At 34.6% G+C, this 21,659-nt stretch overlaps 3 protein-coding genes and 2 pseudogenes across 5 annotated transcripts in view; 3 read left to right on the plus strand and 2 right to left on the minus strand.

The window, feature by feature from the left end:
• Positions 1-1,268: 1,268 nt before the first annotated feature.
• LOC143580322 (cysteine-rich receptor-like protein kinase 44) lies at positions 1,269-2,214 on the minus strand. The gene is made up of 3 exons (XM_077063387.1): positions 1,955-2,214; positions 1,752-1,884; positions 1,269-1,559 (listed from the first exon to the last, which is right to left on the minus strand). The coding sequence occupies exons 1-3, from the start codon at positions 2,212-2,214 to the stop codon at positions 1,269-1,271; spliced, it is 684 nt and encodes a 227-aa protein (XP_076919502.1).
• On the minus strand, positions 1,713-4,304 carry LOC143580330 (putative receptor-like protein kinase At5g39000; annotated as a pseudogene). The gene is made up of 3 exons (XR_013143623.1): positions 3,094-4,304; positions 2,373-2,833; positions 1,713-2,186 (listed from the first exon to the last, which is right to left on the minus strand). The product of XR_013143623.1 is annotated as a putative receptor-like protein kinase At5g39000 (transcript).
• A 597-nt stretch (positions 4,305-4,901) lies between these two features.
• LOC143580331 (putative serine/threonine-protein kinase PBL22) lies at positions 4,902-7,220 on the plus strand (annotated as a pseudogene). The gene is made up of 4 exons (XR_013143624.1): positions 4,902-6,041; positions 6,231-6,391; positions 6,479-6,689; positions 6,822-7,220. The product of XR_013143624.1 is annotated as a putative serine/threonine-protein kinase PBL22 (transcript).
• Positions 7,221-16,489: 9,269 nt separating this feature from the next.
• On the plus strand, positions 16,490-18,090 carry LOC143580323 (palmitoyl-acyl carrier protein thioesterase, chloroplastic-like; the record flags this gene model as incomplete). The annotated part of the gene is made up of 5 exons (XM_077063388.1): positions 16,490-16,608; positions 17,218-17,331; positions 17,425-17,587; positions 17,694-17,762; positions 17,836-18,090. Coding segments are annotated over 5 exons (720 nt in total), but the record flags the coding sequence as incomplete, so codon positions are not given.
• A 2,631-nt stretch (positions 18,091-20,721) lies between these two features.
• LOC143580324 (palmitoyl-acyl carrier protein thioesterase, chloroplastic-like) overlaps positions 20,722-21,659 on the plus strand; it is a 2,629-nt gene continuing 1,691 nt past the window's right edge. Inside the window, exons 1-2 of the mRNA XM_077063389.1 lie at positions 20,722-21,243; positions 21,331-21,464. Of these exons, the coding sequence (XP_076919504.1) occupies positions 20,872-21,243; positions 21,331-21,464 (506 nt within the window). The 5' untranslated portion in view covers positions 20,722-20,871. The remainder of the gene's footprint in view (positions 21,244-21,330; positions 21,465-21,659) is intronic.

Here is a 21,659-nt window from a genome sequence, read left to right on the forward strand (position 1 = left end):
ATTGTGACTAGCAAGGAGGCACAGCATAAGTATAAGAGTGAAATGGGAATGAATGCTAAGGCGTGACTTCACGTGTAATCATTGTGCCTCCGCTACGCAATCCATATGGTATGTGTATGTTTAATTTCTTGTATGCGTGTCATTTGAGCTGAAGTTCATTGTCAATATGTTTTTTTTCTTAATTATCTCATTAAAAGTAAAATATAGTGTTTACATCAAGATAGAAGGCAAACGAGCAACAACAAGTTGCGCCGCATGCCCCTTTTGAATTGCAAAATCTAATAGTTTAAAAACCACATTGATAGATGTTGAAGAAATAACATTACTATGTATGACTAGTTGGACTCGGCTAAATAGCTCCACACCTTCAGGTGCGAGTAAACAACATAGTTCTTATAAATAGAGTTCTTAAGTATTCAATTATTTATGTGAACAAGTATATTCAATAATAATTATAATAAAATATTAATATTTGATAAAATTGCAAACATGAAACTTTCTTTCAAACTGTTGTAATCGTAGCTTTTATTTTAGCAATGATACATTGAATTTTCTTTTCAGATTACTTTTTCTTTAATTGTAAGTTAAGTTAAATTTTTAACTTTACAAGATTACTTTCGATTTTCATCATCGTTGTTTGTTGGCATTAACATAATGACACAAGATTTATGTGCTTGACACGCTTGATCATGGTGTTCATCTCTATGCCTCATCTGCTACCAATTCTGAAGTAGGCTGGAGACACATTGACTTCGCGTAGCGTGCATTTTCTTGTCCGCACTGTATTTGACGAGCATGTTTTGATTATGTGCCAAGTCATCCAATCCCACTAAAACATGAAAACAGTTTTATTGTTGGATCTTTGAGATTTTCAACAACTTTTAAGCATACAGTATTCTGATATGGAAGGTGGTGTTCGTGATTAGAAATTTCTGTAATAATTTCATTTATGTTCAACTTGAGGTTTTTCTAGCAATTTTTGTGTTATTTATGTTCTCGACTTCTCGGGTTGTTTGGCCATCAATTCTACAGTTAAAAAAGATGAAATTTTGGAAGACAATGATTCAAAAGTGTTGAAGATAGACAACTTTACATGTAAATATGTCAACAATGATAAAAATAATAACATTGGAAGATAATTAATACCATGAGGAAGGCCTTATCCATAGTTGGGTACTTATGTTGGCACTTGCTTCTAACTTTACAAGAAAAACAAAAAAAAAACATGAATGAACACTACTATAGTCACTTTGCATCACTTCAATGCATTATCTTGGGCATAACTCTGATATTAACTCGTCAACTTCACCAGTATCACTATCTTCATTGATAATCCAAGGCTTTACCCTTGCTCGCATTTCTGAAACACGAAGAGTTAGAGGTGCGGTGCCAAGCAACATGTCAACAACTTCCTCCATTGTTGGCCTAACCACTGCGTTTCTTTGAACACACAACAACCCAATCTCGATAAATTTTGTCATCATGATTGATGATGATTCGACATCAATCTTGGGATCAATTATATCTGACAATGTTCCTTCCACCCAATTTCTCTTGGCCTACAATAAGTCAACATGTATATAACTGTTAGTTATGCCATACACAACAAAATGATCATAAAATGATAAAAATGCAATCCCATTAAAAAGTAGCTAGGTTGTAAGTTAAAAGGAAGTCAGTTAACATAATAATCTTTTGAGAATATATGATATACAAGCAAAGTGTACCAATTAAAAATCTCATCTACTTACATAATCTTTAAGCCTAACTCCAGAGCCTGACCTTTTCCCAGTTACAATTACCAAAATCAACATACCAAGACTAAAGACATCCGCCTTCGCTGACAGATATTTGCCTTTTAAATATTCAGGTGCCGTGCATCCTCTGTCACATGTGTAGTTATTAGCCGGACATTAAAAAATGGCAGTTCGTAAGTGATTTATGATGTACTTACAAAGTCTTAGAAAGGCGGTCAACATGAATGCAGTCAGTCTTGTTAATTGCGGTTGCTAACCCAAAACCTGACAGTTTGGGGTGAAAACTTTCATCTAAAAGAATGTTCGAAGGTTTCACATCACGATGTATGATCCGAACGGGAGCATGATTATGAAGGTACACAAGTACCCTAGCTATACCAAGGATTATTTTGTACCGTTTATTCCAGTCCAAAAGATTACACATAGGATCTACAAACACGGATGACAAATCAGACATTTGTCAGAATCTAATGTAACAAAATAAAATCAATTCAAAAAGTATGAAATTCAAATAGCAACACTAATTGGATGCTTTCAAATTTTATCAGGAGTTCCCTAGAGTTGCAGTGAGCTCGATCTCTATCGAACCAAGCAATTAATAAGAGAAAAAATTACCAAAAAGCAAGCCATCCAGAGTTGCATAAGGTGCAAAGTCATAGAGGAGGTACATCTTTCTTCCGTGAATGCAATATCCAAGCAACTGAATCACATTTTCATGTTCAAACTTTACAAGTTTTGTTGCTTCATTCATACATTTTTCGAATGTGTAAGCATAGGAATATTGAGCGATTGCTATATCTTGTCCATTTTGTAGGCGTCCCTGAAAAGAGAAATCAAGTAAGAGTTTCTAGAAAATAACAATTTAAAAACATTCAAACGCGAAAGTATACATGTAATTAAGAATACCTTGTACATGGACTCATATGTGCAGCACAAAATCTTATTAGCTTCAGAGAAGTTTTCAGTTGCATAAAGGACTGTATTATAATCAAACAGGTGTACTATTCGGTCTTCACCTCCAACAGTGTAGAGGTATATACTCAAGGATTTTAAAAGTGTACTTCCAACTGCACGTTCTACAAATAAGTCTTAACTAGATATGAAAATGATATTAAGAAAAAGAATAGATCATTTAAAAGAATCTCTTTGTTCCAAGTTCAATGACGAAATAAGTCGAATATTCAAAGCATTCCTTGGTGGCGAAAAAATTTTCAAAAGAATAGAAAAACTACAAGCTATCATATTTTAATGTAACTGAATACTATTGCATTTCTTCTGCTAATACTTCTATATCATGTATACATTAAACACAGACAATCTAAAGTGAACATAATACCTGGGCTTTCCTGATTGGATGGAAAGAGAAATGTTGATACCCATGTACTATCGGTTTTCTCTTGTAAGGCTAGGATAGACTCAAGACCGACTACCACCTCGGCCATTGTAGGACGTTGTTTCGGACGGTTGTGCAAACACCGATCAGCTAGTAGTGCAAACTCCTTTAAGCATTGAGTGAATATTCTACCCCTAATATTAGAATCAACAATTTGCTCTAGCCTGCCTTCTTTAATGGAGTCTTGAGTCCATGTTACCAAACCCCATTCATCTTCATCAATACTTCTATCCACCGCTTTTCTCCCACATAAGACTTCAAACAATACCACCCCAAAGGCATACACATCAGACTTTCGAGTCAACCTACCTGTTTGAAGGTAATCTGGATCTAGATACCCGAACGTACCTTTCACCAAAGTGCTAACATAAGTATATGGCTGATTCGTTGGACCAATTTTCGACAACCCAAAGTCTGAAACCTTTGCTGCCCAATTCTCATCTAACAATATATATGTGCTCTTAACATCCCGATGTATAACTCCATGCTTAATACCAGTACCGGTGTGTAGGTAATCTAAACCACGCGCGGCCCCAATGCATATCTTAAGTCTCCGCACCCAAGTCAGAGGAGCACGACGCTTGTGGAGCCGATCTGCAAGAGTACCATTGGGAATGTATTCATATACAAGAATCATTTCTTGCCCCTCATTGCAGTAGCCAATTAAAGATACCAAATGGCAGTGCCTTAATTTAGAGAGCGTCTCAACTTCAGTCCAAAATTCTACTGCTCCTTGATTAGAACCTGATTCCAGCCGCTTAATTGCGGCATCCAAGTGTATTCCGCCATTAGTGATGGTTCCTCTGTAAACTTTGCCAAACCCCCCACGTCCAATCACCAATGACTCATCAAAGTTTCAGGTTGCGAGTTCAATCTCAGCAAAGGTAAACTGATGGCACAGTGGTGGGGAGCATAAGGTTGAGGAGGAGGATGATTCACCGGCATGACGAGTGGGAAAAGACATACTTAACAGTATGAACTCGGATTAGGAGTCTGGATTGTATCATCACCTAATATATGATCATTGTTACAAATATACAAATCATGGTGTGAAAAGAATATTCTAATGTCATGTGCATTGTCAATTATACACATTGATCGTTGACCGCACCCCAGGGTGATCGTTGACATTTAATGTTGTGCTGAACTTTTCAAATTAGTTGACTTAAAATATGCCACAAATATATTTCTAATTCACAAAATTCTTATATGAATATCATTAAAAGCATAATTTTTTTAATGCAAAAATAACACTTAACATATTCTTGACATATCAAGTCACTAAACAAATATAAAAAAACACCACAAAGATTCTCAAATGAGTTTTAGTATATTAAATTTTATAAACGTGACTATAATACACTTATACTTGTATATAATTTAAATACTTCAATTAGAAGCAAATCACAATATAATATGCGAAAATAAGAACTGTAAGCTTTCTAAATATGCACGTCAGTGAAATATAATAATACAAGCAAATCATCATAGTCAACATTTGAGCACCAAGTTGTATCAAAATAACCTTTGATTGAACATGTTACTTATGTAGCAATTGATTTTTTTTTCTTTTGAAGGTTTTCAACTATTGAAAAGATATATCATAAGTTTGCTGCATCCTTTTGTTTAAAGAGCTTGGATTTTTATGCGGGAATACAAAATAAGTCAACTATATATATTATAATTAAGTTACGTAGAAAGCACCAATTTGAATAGCTCAACACAATATTCAAAGTCAATGATCACCCTTGGGTGCGGTCCACTTCACTTTATGGGATCACACCATGATCTGTAAGTCTCTATAACTCTGATCAAAGGTATGGAGTAAGATCCGGACTCTGATACTAGTACATACCTATAACTATGTTCCTTCCTACCAGTCGCGCTGTTGAATCATCTTCATCCTCATTCTCATCATATTTACCACAACCATGTCGTCAATTTACCTTTCCTGAGATTGAACTTGCGACCCGAAACTTTAATGAGTCATTGGTGATCGGACGTGGGGGGTTTGGTAGAGTTTACCGAGGAACCCTCACTTGTGGGGAAATACTTTTGGATGTTGCAATTAAGCGTTTGGAGTCAACTTCTAATCAAGGAGCAGTAGAATTTTGGGCTGAAGTTGAGATGCTCTCCAAATTAAGGCACTGCCATTTAGTATCTTTAATTGGTTATTGTAGTGACGGGCAGGAGATGATTCTTGTATATGAATATATGCCCAATGAAACTCTTGCAGATCGTCTCCACAAACGTCGAGCTCCTCTGACTTGGGTGCGAAGACTCAAGATATGCATTGGGGCCTCTCGTGGTTTAGATTACCTACACACCGGTACGGGTATTAAGCATGGAATTATACATCGGGATGTTAAGAGCACAAATATATTGTTAGATGACAATTGGGCAGCTAAAATTTCAGACTTTGGGTTGTCCAAAATTGGTCCAAAGGATCAGCCGTCTACTTATGTTAGCACTTTGGTGAAAGGTACGTTCGGGTATTTGGATCCAGATTACCTTCAAACAGGTAGGCTGACTCGAAAGTCGGATGTGTATGCGTTTGGGGTGGTACTATTTGAAGTCTTATGTGGGAAACAAGCATAGAAGTATTGATGAGGAGCAGTGGGGTTTGGCAACATGGGCTCAAGACTCCATTAAAGAAGGAAGGCTAAAGCAAATTGTTGATTCTAACTTGTCAGGGATAATATCTCCTAAATGTTTAAAGAAGTTTGCACTAATAGCTGGTTAATGTCTGTATAGTCATCCCAAGCAACGTCCTACAATGGCCGAGGTTGTGGTGGGTCTAGAGTCTATCCTAGCTTTACAGGAGAAAGCCAATCGCACATTGCTCCTCAAACTTTTTGGTATGAGGGCACCATCCATTAAGGAAAACTTAGGTATAATTTTCTTTTCATACTTTTATGTGTTTAATTTACCTTTAGATTTTGTAATACAGAAATATATGCAGAAAAAATGCATTAATGTGAATTAAATTAACAAAACTTGTAGTTGGAAGGAAGATTGATCTTTTACATAATAGTATATATTCATTTCTGGTTGCAACTAGTTATTTGTGGAACTTGCAGTGGAAATTACAAGTTCTAAATCCCTGGATCTATACCTATACTCTGTTGGAGGTGAAGACAAAATAGTACACCGGTTTGATTTTAAAACCGTCGTTTATGCAACTGGAAACTTCTCTGAAGCTAATAAGCTTTCGTCTGACAAATATAAGTCCAAGTACAAGGTATCAAGTATCAACAATCACATACCTTCACATTTTTAAGCTTTTAACTGGTATTTGCTAGAAGCACCACTTGATTTCTCATTTCAGGCATGGCTACAAACTGGAAAAGATATAACAATCGTTCATTATCACTCTTATGGTGTCCCCACATACGAAGAATGCATGAAAGAAGCATCTATACTTGTTAAGTTAGAACATGAAAATGTGATTCAGTTGCTTGGATATTGCATTGATGGAATAAAGGTGTACCTCATCTATGACTTTGCAATTAGTGCAACTCTGGATGCCCTGAATTCTGGTAAAAGAAAAATCTATTGTGTATTCCCTGGTCGTTTCTTGGTTCAATCGAGATAACGTTGCAACTAGCATGTGCTGTTTTTTAACCAAATTATACATCGACAAATGACTAATTGTAATTTGTTTTTTGTAGATCCTACGTGTAATCTTTTGGACTGGAATAAACGATACAAAATAATCCTAGGTGTTGCTAGGGAACTTGTATACCTTCACAATCATGCTCCTATCCGGACCAAACATCGTGATGTAATATCTAAAAACATTCTTTTAGATGAGAGTTTTGACCCTAAACTATCAGGTTTTGTGTTCGCGACCACAATCACGGAGCCTGACTGCATTCCGATAACCAAGGCAGATGTCTATAACTTTGGTGTTTTGATTTTGGAAACTATAGCTGGACTAAGAATATTCGATTCACAACGCAAAGCTAACAATGGTGATGTTGAGATTACAGGTTACGTAAGTATAATCAGATTAGTTGATGGTACACGTGTACTTGTATAATCTATATTCTAAAAATTAAGTAGACACATTCTTACTTCTTAATTAAGCTAATCACTTTCTATAAATATATAACCAACTTCTTCTACATACAACTTTTTAGTTAATAAAAATCACATTTTGTCATTCTATCATTTTTGTTTTGTTGAACTGTGACATCCATTATTGTTGTAGGTCAAGAGATCGAAAATGGTTGGAAGGAACATTGTCTGATATAAATGATCCCAGAATTGTTACGGATTTAATCTTAATGACAAAACTCATTGAGATTGGGTTATTGTGTGTTCAAAGAGATGATGTGGTTAGGCCAACAATGGAGGAAGTTGTTGACATGTTGCTTGGCCCTCGTCTCTTACTCTCCCTGTGTCGGAAATGCGAGCAAGGATGAATGGAGAGATTTTGAGGTCAAGAGTAGTTTATGATTGAAGATGCTGGTATTGGTAGCATTACATGCATGTAACTGTTAATTGAATTTTCTCTAGTGCTAGTGTTCTTTCGGATTATTCTAGCAGGTGTTTTATTTTATTTTGGAAGCAATTAAGTGTCAAACAACATATTTACAATTGCCCATTATGTTTGTATCAAATTTTACTATTTGTCCTTTATCTTCAAAATTGATATGTTTTGTTCTTTACATTTTCAAATCCAACAGCGTTTGTCATTTTACCCTAACCCGGTTCACTTTTCTTGTTAAGTCTGCCCATGTGTCCTGCATATGAGAAAACTTGGTCATTTTACATATTTATTTAAAAAATATTTTTATTTAAAATTCAAGTATTTAAATATTATAGCTAAATGAGTAGTAACATACATATAAAAATATTAATTGATGAAAAAATAAATAAAAAACATTTTTTGTTGTCAGAACTTTAGGCAAGCAGCATCACCACAACACCACACAACATCTACATTACCACCAACATTCCTCCACCCACCGCCACCAACAGCACCACCCAATGACACCTTCTCGTCATCTTCGGCAACGAGTCGGAGGAGGTCGTTCATCTTTGACGAGATCGACTCCCACATCCGACTCACATAAACTATCATTTGCACTAACATTGTGTTCCCGAGTTTCATTTAGAGGAGGAAAGGGAAGGGAATGAGGTGTAAAAAATATGTGTTCCCGAGTTTCATATAAGAAACGAAAATGAAGGAAAAATTAAAAGAGTTTTTTCCGAGTTTCATTAAAAGAAAAAAAAAGAGGGAGGGGGGAACGATGAGTAAAACAAAAGAATTTGTATCTTTTTAAATTGAAATGATTTGAAAGGAAAATAAACTGAAGAGAAACAGGAGATATATATCAAAAGAAAAGAAAAGAAAAGATAAGATAAGAAAATAAAATTTTATTTTTCTTGCCTTTCTTTTCATAAATGACATCGGGAACACAACGTAAATCTAGGAAAAACCTTAAATTAGATTTATACAAATCTGCCTAACAACCACCGCCACTTGTTACACTTGTTACTGATGCCACCTCCTACCGTTGCAGCCACCCGCCTCCATTAACTCAGCCGATGTGTGAACTACAAACCCTAAAAACTCATGGTGGCTGACCACTCCATTTCCAGCGGCCTCGTCTATGTTGGTTCCTCTACCTACCATCTGTCATCACCCACCCCTACCCCAACCACCTACCATACCATTGATTCCAAATGGTGACCTCCTTAATCCTTCAACATTTTCATCGAATTAGAGAAATACAAATACACAGCCAGCATCATATGCGCGTACACACATCATACGCTGAATTTAGGGGGTGTTTGGGGGAGCTTTTTAAATTACTTTTATGCTTATTTGTTTTTTTAAAAGCAAAAGCAACTTTTGAAAAACTTCATTTTAAAGTTTTTAGATTTGTTTTACCAAACACTTTTTGCTTTTCAACAAACAAATAGCAAATAAGCAAGTTTTAAAAGCTCACCCAAACACCCCCTTGGATGCTAAGAGTTTTCATTTTTAGGGTTTCATTTCTAGAGTAAGAGGGGTAGAGAGAGTGAGGGCTTGAGAAAGATCCTATTTTGGGGTGTTCGTAATTGGGGGAAAATGAAGGGGGTGAAATTACTGTTACGCCCTCAAATGGCGACCACATGTCATGACCTAACTTTTCGTATTATCTATTTGGGTTCTTCAAGTTGGTGTTACTCCAAGTTTTACATGCATGACCTTATTGATTCATTTCATACACAAATTAACATGCACTTGTAGCCAAGATGGAGCGATATAGATGTCAACCAACATGTAAGCAGTGCGAAATACATTGGGTGGATTCTCGAGGTAACTCATCTCTTGTCAATCTTTCTAAGTATGCATGAGTGATGTAATGCATTTGGTTATTATTGTAGAGTGTTCCATATTCGATCGTGGAGAACTATGAGCTTATGAGCATAACTTTAGAGTACTGTCGAGAGTGTACAAAGGAAAACGTGTTGCAATCCCGCACTTATGTAATGGGAACCGACAACGGCAAGCTAGATTGTTATGACCAAGTTGATTGCGAGCATATGCTTCAACTTGAGATTGGAGGTGGTGTGATAATAAAAGGTTGGACTACATGGAGGTCTAAAAATGGAAATGGACTAGGACTCGAATATTGAAGCTAGCAGTTAGTTCTATAATTGGAAGTTTCCAATAGTAAAATAAGTTTTGAAATAACATGTCTTCAAGTTTTACATTGGTTATCAATGATAACTTATCATACTTTGGCCCGTACATAATATTATTATTATATATAATTATTAAGATGTTTGGTGACACAATCACTTGATTGGTCACTGAACTTCTTATTTGCTTTTAATTTGTTATACATTTTTTAATTCGTGTCGGTTCGCTGCTGTAAATTAAATACGGGTTTTTTTTATTGTTGATATCGTCAAATGATTCCGGCCAAATTCGCGTCAACTCGCAGTAGCAACCCAAGGTTTTTTTCTTGTGAGTTATTTTAGTCCATCGATTATGGGCGAATCCGCGTTAGATCAAGGCCACAACACGCATGTATTTTTTGTTTTCGCCATGGTCTTTTTTATGTAAATATGTTAATTTGTTGTACTTTGAGTGTGGACGAATTAACTTATTGCTTTAATTTCAGAGTCGTAACCAGATACCAACCAAACCCGTGTCGGTTTACCATCACAACACATGGTTTTCTATGTACGATTTAGTCTCCGACTGAATTCGCGTTAGTTCGCAAATGCACATGTGGGTTTTTTATCACTTTTTTTTGTCTCTCGATTCCATAATCAACGAATTCGTATCATTTCGCAAATGCAACGTGCGTTTTTTTTAATTTTAAACATGTTACATTGTTGTATTTAAGAGTGGACGAATATATGGTTTGCTTTATTTTTTGGGTTATAACCAAATACGTACCAACCGAAGTGTCATCGGTTCGTAACCGCAACACGTGTTTTGTTATGTTAATTTGTTATATTTTAGTGTTAACAAAGTTTTCTTCTTTTTTTTGGAGGGGGGGGGGGGGTAATTACTAGTTTCGTTACCTGACACCGATCGAATTAACCTCTAACGCATTGCAAGATTTGATTGCTGACGTTTTACAATGAGTTCCATTTCAATAAAGCCAGAGCAACACGTACAATGTAATCAAATTCCTCTAGGAGCTAAAACTAATCCTAAGTAATTTATTGAATGTTCTCATTATATTATATATATAACAAAAACTAAGTTTTGACATACACTCAAAAAACACTATTTATGAAACGGGTTGATTATGTCCACACACGTATCACACAATTAACTATTCATCCTGGTGACTTTCCAATCCATGTGTGTGGCCCTTATCTGATATAACCAATATATCCTTATCCTTTTTTCCTATTTACTTTTCACAGCAAACCAAATTGAAAAGGTATCTCTTGGCAACACAAAGAAGCTACAAGCCTTCTTTTATCTTATGGAGCTTTTGTAGAATCCTGTACAAATGAATGTATTTCTCTATGTTTCTTATGATCACCATTCTAAGAAAGTGCCTAATACTCGGTAATTTCTTTTTTTATTTATTTTCATACTAGGTTTAGATTTCAAGTCTCGGTTGTTTTTTTTTTCTTTTTGCTACAATTATGGTGTACCGTTGTTGAATTATATGCAGGAAAGTTTCATTCTTCTATTTACCATAAGACATAAGTTCATCCGCACACCATGGTGAGTTTGCTACTTTATTTTTGCCTTATTATTTGCATTTTTTATTATTTAAAGATTTATTCTATTGAGTTAGAACATGACAAAATTAAAGGTGATTAGCAGTTGTATTTAGTAGATTAGGTTGAATACACTTATTCATATACTATATTGTCTACTACAAAATGTTTTGTTGAGCTTAATTCGGGTAGCAACGTCGTGCTTTAGGATTCGGTTTCAAGGCCAAATCATGTCATACGATTCGTGGTGTTTGATAGCTGCGTAGGAGGTCCTACGGGTCAGAATTCAGAAAATACAAGAGGCAAAGACTGGCGGTGGTAACTGCCATAACACTGTCGCAAATGGGTCAGCAGGTTCGATTGTTTCGGCCTCGGTCTTGGGACTTAATCAGGTGCACATGCCGTGGGTTCGTAGAGGAATAGCGAGAATTACCAACTTTAGATTAAAGCCGTTGGATTTAGTTAACATGGTAAATTGATATTTTTGTTGTATACGATTATATTTGGTTGAATTAAAGCGATTCTAATTGTGTAATTTCGTTATTGATTATAATATTTGTCAAGAATTGTATATCCATCACCACCTTAAGACACATATGCCAGCACGTCGCAACGCGAGTGTTCAAAACCTTGTTAATAATTTAAATGCCTAACTAAAAAAGAAGTGTATCCAGTTAACTTTTAAATTCCCGTATTGCCCTCATATAATCACATGTGGATGTTTAAAGCATAATAATAAATTATATAATTAGTAAACACGTTTCATAGATTTGATAATCAGATTGAAAGTTATAGAATTTGTATTTAATATTTGGTATACTGTAATGACTTTAGTATTTATCAATTATCACTTATAAGTTGGTTAAATTAATGCTAAAGAACATAAGTATCACTCTTAGTAAAAGATTTCCTCAAGTTGGAGGTCTAAAATGAAATAAAAATACGGAAAACAACTAACCACAAATATGTTTATCTTTTCAAATAACTTAAAAAGCCATTTTCATAATTTAGTGTTTTTTTTTGGATATAACTTTGGACTAAATTGAAGACGCTATCCAAATAAAGGCTTAACTTGAGTTTACTCCCTGCAAAGTTAACCCTGAGCAAAACTAAAACTCCAGTGGTATAGGACATAAACAATAGTGTACACAGCACCTACCATAGTTGAAGGTATGAAATGGTTTAAGAATAATTGGTTTAAGTCTAGAGGTCAAAAGTGAGATAAAATGCAAACCCAGAATTAGCGTGCTAGTGGTCAATAGGATTATGAGAGATCCAAGTTTCGATCAAGTAATTAAAACCGGACAAGACATATTTGGTTGAGAATGAGAAAGTAACTTACGTATATGTAATCATTAAATACATCATTGATTACATGCCTATAGTAACGGGTAACCTTGAGACTTTCTTTGTAGATATTGTAGGTGAAAATGGATATGTTTAACATAACTGATATCTTGAACAATCTAACTTAACCTAGTGTTTTCTAATTCTTCAATTTTGAACCGAACTAAATCAAACCGAATAAACAAATTTATCCAAAAAGAAAAACCAAACACCGATCATATACGTATAATCAAATTAGTGTAAGTCCGGTTCTAATTTAATCCGGTAGTTCACCTAGTCCAAATCATTCCTTACACATCCCTTTCAGTAATGTAAACTAAAACAAAAATAAAAATAAAAAAAGCACGTAAAAAGGTCATAATAATCACTCTTGAAAGTTACTTCAAAACCAATATCGCAATCATATAATCATACAATCATTTCACAAAATCTAATAATAATAATAATAATAATAATAATAAGGTGAATTAGTTTTTATTGTCGCTGCCGGTCCCAACTAACGAGTTAACTGCTAACTGTTTCATCTTTTAATGTATTTGTTCTAATAATCCGCGACTAAAAGAATCTAAACGCCGTTAGTTTCCGGTCGCCAGAAAAGTCATATTTTTTTGTCGAAAAACTCAACTTGAACACCGCCACCACCACCAACTGACTCACCACCACTTAAGAACACCTACCGATTCCGATGATGGTTATAGAGTTCCGACAACCTCAATAATTGAGACTTTACTAGGAATATATTTCTAAATGTCTGATCCGAGGTTACAAAGATGCTTGGGACGAAAATGTTGAGTTTTTCGGGGGAAAAATGTGAGTTTTCTGGCCAAAAACGTCCGATGACCTGCAACTAACGACGCTATGATTCTGTTAATTGCAGACCATTGAGATCAAATACGTTAAACGATGAGACCATTAACAACCAATTCATTAGTTGAGACCGACAACGACCAAAAGATGATAACTAATAATAATAATAAGAGTAAAGTGCCATTTTAGTCCTTGTGGTTTGACAAATAATGCGAATTTAGTCCAAAAAGTTTATTTTTTGCATATGGGCCCTCCACGTTTCACAGTTCTTGCCAATTACATCCAAATCACTAACCCCGTTAAATTTTATCGTTAAGTCAGGGGTAGACATGTCTTTTCACTATTTCTTTATTATAATACTTATATCAGTGAACTATGGTTTTCGTCATTGTGGTTTGTCCAAATCTGCGGTTTTAGTCCAATAGTTTTAAGTTTGCAATTTTCTTCCCTTTTCATTTCACTTGCAATTAAACTCGAATTCCCTAATCTCGTTAAGTTTGGCTGTTAAACCTATCAGTGTGCCCTTCACGTGAGGGACAATTTTGTTCCTTATTTTTTTCCCTTTTTCCCCAAATACACCCCAGCCCTTCACGTGAGGGGGTTGCGAATTAGGCCTGAGGTTTATTTGAGGAGAAAAAAAGACAAAATTGATCATCACATGAGGGGCACGCAAATGGGTTAACGACAAGACTTAACAAGGTTAATAAATTCGGGTTTAATTGCAAGTGAAATAAAACCATAAGAACGAAAATTTCAAATTTGAAACTACTGGACTAAAACTGCAGATTTTGACAAACCAGAGGGACGAAAACCGCAGTTTACTTAAATAAGTATTATAATAAAGAAAGAGTGAAAAGACATGTCTACCCCTAACTTAACGATAAAATTTAACGGGGTTAGTGATTTGGATGTAATTGGCAAGAACTGGGAAATGTAGAGGGTCCATATGCAAAAAATAAACTTTTTAGATTAAATTCGCATTATTTGCCAAACCACGAGTACTAAAATGGCACTTTAATAATAATAATAATAATAATAATAATAATAATAATAATAATAAAATCCACCTCTTACCAAGGGCAAAACGGGAATAAAGCTAAGTCATTACTCATTAGTCACTCCCCAAGGGAGTAGTTAATAGCACTGTTTTGAAATCTGGCCCGGACGGTCGGACCGGTTGGACCGGCACCCGGTTTCAAACCGGGCTGGGTGAGGTATTTGACCCGTTTTTGAAAAACCCGGCCGGGTTTGGCGGGTGGCGGTCGGCCCGGACCCGGTGACCCGGCGGGTCGACCGGTAAAACCCATTTTTTATTAAATCTAAAATGAAATGTGCATGGTGGGATTTGAACTTGGGTTATTTCATAAGTAGAAGCTTTAATAATTATCCATGAGCCAACCAACCAAGCTTCATTGATGTCTTTATTGATCAAATGTATATCATATATATTCAAAAAACAATGTATGAAATATAAATAAACATTAAAGTTTGTTATTATTATTATTTTTTGTTATTATTAATTTTTATATGAATATGAATTTTATATATATATATATATATATATATATATATAAATTATTTATGACGTCATCCGGGTCAAACAACGGTCCGCCCTTCCGGGTCGGTCCGACCTTTGACCCGATAAGACATCCGGGTCGACGCCCGGGCCGGATCTGAAAACATTGATTAATAGTTTAGTTTACTTTTCTATACTACCAAATCTATCACACTCACTCTTCCCACACACTTCACGAGTACTTCACTTTCACCTCACCACCACCTGATCACCATTCATCAATGGCAGCAGCAGCAGCAACCGGATCACTAACTTCACCGCATTTCTTCAACTCCACCGCCCGGAGAAACATGACATCATCATCCTGCCGGTCCTTATCATTCTCTTCCTCTAACCTCTCCGGCGACAAAATACCTTCCGCTTCGTTCGCCACACGACGTCGTTCTGTAACCAGACGCCACGTCGTCGTTTCGCCGAAGTCCATTTCGGATTCCAAAAATTCGCAGACATGCCTTGATCCTGACGCTAGTCAGGTATCAATCATATGAATTATATTATATTATATTTTGTTTATATATATGTATATATGATCGTGTTGTGATTTTAGGTTGAATTCTGTTTAGATCTAGTAGAGTACATATACAGTTAACTAGCTTAACCTTTATTATTATTGTTATTGTTATTATTATTATAATTGTATTATTAGCCTAATATATGTTAATAATATTAAGTTTAACTTTATTATTATTATTAATTGTATGTAACTCTAATTTGATACATTAGTTAGATAATGACTGGTTAGTCGCGTTAAACAGTTAATAGTTTCCTCTGTTTTATTTTCCGCATGATCATTCTATGGTTTTCGGTTAGGTAGATTTGAGCTTGAATTCTGTTTAGATCTGGTATATATTTAAAACTCAGAAAAGGTAGGTACTGTATGTAGCATAATCATACAATTCTTTATGGATACAGTACAAATACTTATTACACGTGTTTGATTTAGGGTTCTCTAACCTCGTACACACTGCTACCTCCTTTCCTTCTTCTACGCTGCTCACCATGGGTCTCGCCGTAAGAATCGACGAGAACCCTAACGACTACTGCTACCATCGATTTCTATCGACTGTCACCATTGAGCAAGTATTTGATTCAGCGTAAGTGATCGATAACCCTTTACCCAACCTGCTCCACCCAAGGAGGATGGATACCACCGTCGAAACTGTTGCCTGCCAGGTGTTTGTTAAAATGCCTTCTCTAATACTTTCAGTTCCAGTTAATCATTATTCGTTGCGTGCTTATTCATATTTGATTTTAGGTTTTCAATTCAAATAACGCCTCACCTACGATCTGTTTACAATACAAGCTGAACTCGCTAAACTTTGCACTTCACGCGATTGATCCAATCATGTGTTGTTTAGAATATATGATATGTAGCTTTTTAATTAATTTTAAGACTCTTATAGTCTTATTAAGCTTCTTTGGGTGAAGGCAACTGGAGTCTGGGGTGGTGGCTTAGGTGTAACACGAGAGATGCGTAAGAAGAACCTAATTTGGGTGATGTCTAAGCTACAAGTGGTGGTGGACTGCTATCCAATTTGGTACTACTCTTCATCTCTGAGCAGTCCAAGGTTAATGTAACACGATAAAACAACCGGGCTCTATTCGAGAAGACCTGTTTGACAAGGGGTTCTTATAAGTCCAATACTAGACATCTATAAACTTATAAAGAAGAAATAACAAATTAATCTCTTTAAAAAAGTAAGCACTTCTATAAAAACAAAGCACTTTATCATATGAAGCTACTTATAACAAATTTTAGTCCATACAACCTTTACTACCTTTGCAAGAGACAATAATATTATAATAATTCACAAAACACAAATATTAGAAGAGTAATCTTCCACATTGAGCATATACATATTTTTCCATATATTACGTTTGCACATCATCTATGAGAAGAAAGTATATCGCAGGTCGAACTTTATGTATAGGCGTAATACAAATGGTCCTTAGCAAGTTAGCATTGATGAAGGTTAACCTTTTATACTAAGTTTTATAAAATGACCAAAACGTACTCTATTGAAACTTTCCTTTTAAAAGGGGTAAAAAAAGGCCCTTAATAAATAAGCGTGCACACACACACACACATATGAATACGAGTTTGAAGTTGATGTACTTTGTCATCCCAAAACGATAACTACGTACAGTGATGACGTTATTCAAATCGATACTTGGAAAGGTGCATATGGAAAAATTGGACTTTGCTCCAATTGGACGTTTTGTGATAGGAAATCAGGCGAGACATTACTAAGAGCTTCATGGTATCAACGTTTTGCTACAAGTATAGTAAATGTGTTAATAAAATATTGTTTCAAGGCATTAAAGCCGTATATTCTTGTGTATTAATCTTGTAGTGTTTGGTTATTAATGAACAAAGATACAAGAAGGTTATCCAAATTCTCAGATGAAGTTCGAGATGAATTAGAGAAACAATTTAGAGACACTACACCGCCTACCACTAGAAAATGGTTAACACAAGATGGAAGTATTGTTGAGTATGTTCGTAATGGTTTAACGGTCAGTCTTATATAGTTTTATCTTTAAAATGCGCTTTCTATAGGTTTCTTAAACTTTACCTGACCTTATTGATCCATTTCATGGGCAACTATATATGCACTTCAAGCCAAGATGGAGCGACTTAGATACCAACCAACATGTAAACCATCCGAAATATATTGGGTGGATTCTCGAGGTAACTCTCTTATCTTTCATTCTTATATAAGTATGCAACATATGCTGAAAGACATTTGGTTATTATATATTGTAGTGTTCCATATTCAATTTTGGAGAACTATGAGCTCATGAGCATGACTTTAGAGTACTACCGAGAGTGTACAATGGAAAACGTGTTGCAATCCCGCACTTATGTAATGGGAACCGACAATGGCAAGCTAGATTGTTATGACCAAGTTGATTGCGAGCATATGCTTCAACTTGAGATTGGAGGTGGTGTGATCATGAAAGGTTGGACTACATGGAGGTCAAGAAATGGAAATCGGCCAGGACTCGATAGAAGCTAGCTATCGAGTTTTACATTGGCTATCATACTTTTGCCCGCCGTAACATTGAGTTATAAAATATGATAAGAATGGCACTATTAATTAACTCAATTATTCAAAAATGTCAATTGTGAAATGAAGATGAATCAAATATTGTGTGTACTAAGATTGGACCAACTTGGTTGAGGGTTTATGGTTAGCGTTAAAAGACAAATATAATCCTGGTTTGCATTTCAAAACTTGAGTTTAATTAGATTCTGATAGAGTATAGGCATGTCTTTGATATTATTGTCCTTGTTCTGTTTAACAATATTATTGTCTTTGATATTAAAAAATGAAATAGACAAGTATTTTTACTATTTGTATTATTTTCAAAGTTACTATACTAACAACTTTTATTGATTTTTTGATATATTTAATTAACTCTTAGACATTAGCAATCGTTTTGCTATGAGTAAATTTTTACTGTATATGGTCGTGTCGTATTTAGTTATGTTTTTCCTTGCTATTTAATGAACTATAAACTGTTTTGAAAAATATTGCTACACAAGATTATAAATTGTATAAAAATATCAATATCTTTATGAAGTTTAGAATAAATTACATAATAAATCTACTTGTTCTAATAAAGAAAATATGTGGGAAAACATGATATTAATTGTAGATTCATTCATAGCCTAAATTTCTCGCTCAAACTATTGTATTTTTTATGAAAACATATTTATGTCTATGCAAAACATATCAATCAACCTTTTAATCAAATAACTAATTACCTAAATTATATAGATTAAAAATATGCAGATATTTATGTCAATATATATAATAAAATATTTATATATTTAATGAAATCAGATCTATCTTTTAATTATTTAATCAATTTATATATATTTTTGTATGTAGGAGATGAATTTGGAAAAACTCAATAAACGATATTATAATATAATTTAACTGTCTCAGCTGACCTCCCGGCTCGCCCTACCCAAGGGCCAGCCTTGTGTACTATTATATTATAATTTAACTATATTTTATAAAATTACATTTAAATTTGAAAAAAAAATTCCTACAACACATTATCTTTGAAGGCAGAAAGGCGGTGGTGAATTTCACCCTTCAAGAGATCAAGGTGTGTGGCTTTCTTTGGATCTCAAGCAAAACTTGAATATTTTGATTTCTCGTAATGGCCTTGTATGGTCTTGGTTTTGTTTGTTTGTCCTAGTGTCTGGTTGGTTCGTTTTTAGTTTAATAATATGCTGCCTTTAAAAAAATAATAATAAAATTGCTATAACTTTAATTCAAGACTAACGTTATCCTTCGGCCGTTAAGTTTTAATGCATTGCCATATGAGCTATGAAGTAGTGTTTTATATGTCGTAGATGAATGTTCTACATTAATTAATCATGAATGCTATCAATTGAGTGATTGACTTACGCTGTCACCATAGGATAAAAATTAAATAATAATAAGGAATAACTCTATGTTTGTTACCATGGATTAATTGTTCATGAATGCTATTAACATAACAATTGAGGTATATATTATCTTTTGCATTTTCTGGAAACCACACAATATTTGGGTATCAATGCCAATATGAAGGCTAATAATCTATCGATCAAGATGTGATCTGGCATCCAAGTTAGATGAAAATCTTTTCTTGCAATATCCGTAAAAGCATATCACATATTCAGTGGATACTTAATGTTTAAACCTAATTCCGTAAAAATAGTATTTAACTTCTTTGATAACATATTGAGTATACAAAACAATTATACAAGATTTCAAGTTAAAACAAGTAACATGAATACTCGGTTTTACTAATAAAATTTTCTTATGCGCTCGTTAAGAACCCATCACGAACAACAATAGCTCTTGAGATTCTGCTTATTCCAAAATCGTTCCCATTATCTTGTGATCGATGTTTATGGCCTGTCTCAGTGAAACTCTTAGCGCTCAAAATATTATAATCATAAACTGAAATTTCATATTAACTTGAATGGTTAACAAGAAAAAAAGTTGTTTACGGCGCGCATGTTTGCATATATCAATATAACTACTTGTGTACCACATAGGATGAAAAATATCAATACATAAAATTCTTAAATCTTTATGTACATCATATGAGTGAAAAAATGTATCACATATACTATCAATTCTAAAATGTGTAATAGTTTATATATATTTGGGTTTCAAAAATACATTAAATATTATTTAATTTAATTTGACTTCCATTACTACTTCTCAAAGTTTCTAAAAAATAGAGGATAATGTAAAATAAATGTGTTTTACATGTAGATATAGTTATAAGTATACACTTTAAAAATATATCATTATATTAAATAGAAAAGGATGTATTTAATAACAGAGAGACGAGAAAAAAAATAATAATGATGTTAGAGTATTTACAATAGAGTACTCATCTTCATTCATATATATGTTTCCTCGTATATATTCATAATCAATTACTAGTATATTTTTTCACTCACAGCCACAATAAAATATATAACGGGGGATGTATAACGAATACCCAAATATGAGGGATTATTTTAATTTCCATAGGGTAAAGGATGAGGACCCATTATTAATGCTCTTAGAAATCCTACTTTACTAGAGTAATAGATGGATAATTATACCCAACTTGTGATGCAGCCTACTTTACCTAAGGTGGATCTATAAGTTAGATATGTGCGAATAATGCACCATAAAAATGTTATAAAGAAAATCAATAAATATGGTCATTATAAATAGTTAATAAAACTTAGCTTATTGTATATTGGGATTCAATTTTTAGAGCATGCATCGTTAGCAATGGTTGTTAATGTTATGACTGCCAATGCATTTTGCTTTTCAAATTCTTTCTCATATCATTGCCTGTCTCGTAGTAATCTTCGACGAGGAGCCGTTGATGAACATGGAATTACTAAGAACAAAGATGCTTCTTCTTGGGGTTTGGTTGTTAAAGATATTACAAAGGTACATGCTACCAAAATTAGAACTATTTTCTGGAAACCGAAGATGATGCTCGACCAAAACAAAAATTACCCGTACATGGTTGGGGATCTCGGTTTAGGTAGACTACTTAAAGACGATTTTGTATTCCGACAAAACTTTCATATCAGATCATATGAAGTTGGGGCAGGCCAAACAGTTACTACAGAAACCCTTATTAATCTAATGCAGGTGTGTGTGTGTGTGTGTGATAAATTTGCTATTTAATTGGTTATTGTAATTGCATGTATATAATTGGCATCATGTGTGCATGGTCAGGAAACATGCATTAATCATGTGAAGGCAGGTGGAGCTTGGGGTGGTGGCTTAGGTTCAACACACGAGATGTGCAAGAAGAACCTAATTTGGGTTATGGCAAAGCTGCAAATGGAAGTGGATCGTTATCCAATTTGGTACCACTCTTCATATCCATGTAGTTGATATAAAACATAAGTTTTAGTAATACCGGTGATACCATATCAAGTATCAACAGGGACGCAACATAGAAGGGACCGGGAGTGTCCCCCCCCCCCCCCTCCCCAAACAAGATCCGTAACTTTTGGGCCCATGTATAAAAGTCCAAGCTTCGTCACTGCATATCAACCATA

Source organism: Bidens hawaiensis, unplaced genomic scaffold, assembly GCF_021521415.1.
Source record: "Bidens hawaiensis isolate Kalapana, Puna unplaced genomic scaffold, B.hawaiensis_p1.1 tig00030319_1, whole genome shotgun sequence".
NCBI classification, from domain to species: domain Eukaryota; kingdom Viridiplantae; phylum Streptophyta; class Magnoliopsida; order Asterales; family Asteraceae; genus Bidens; species Bidens hawaiensis.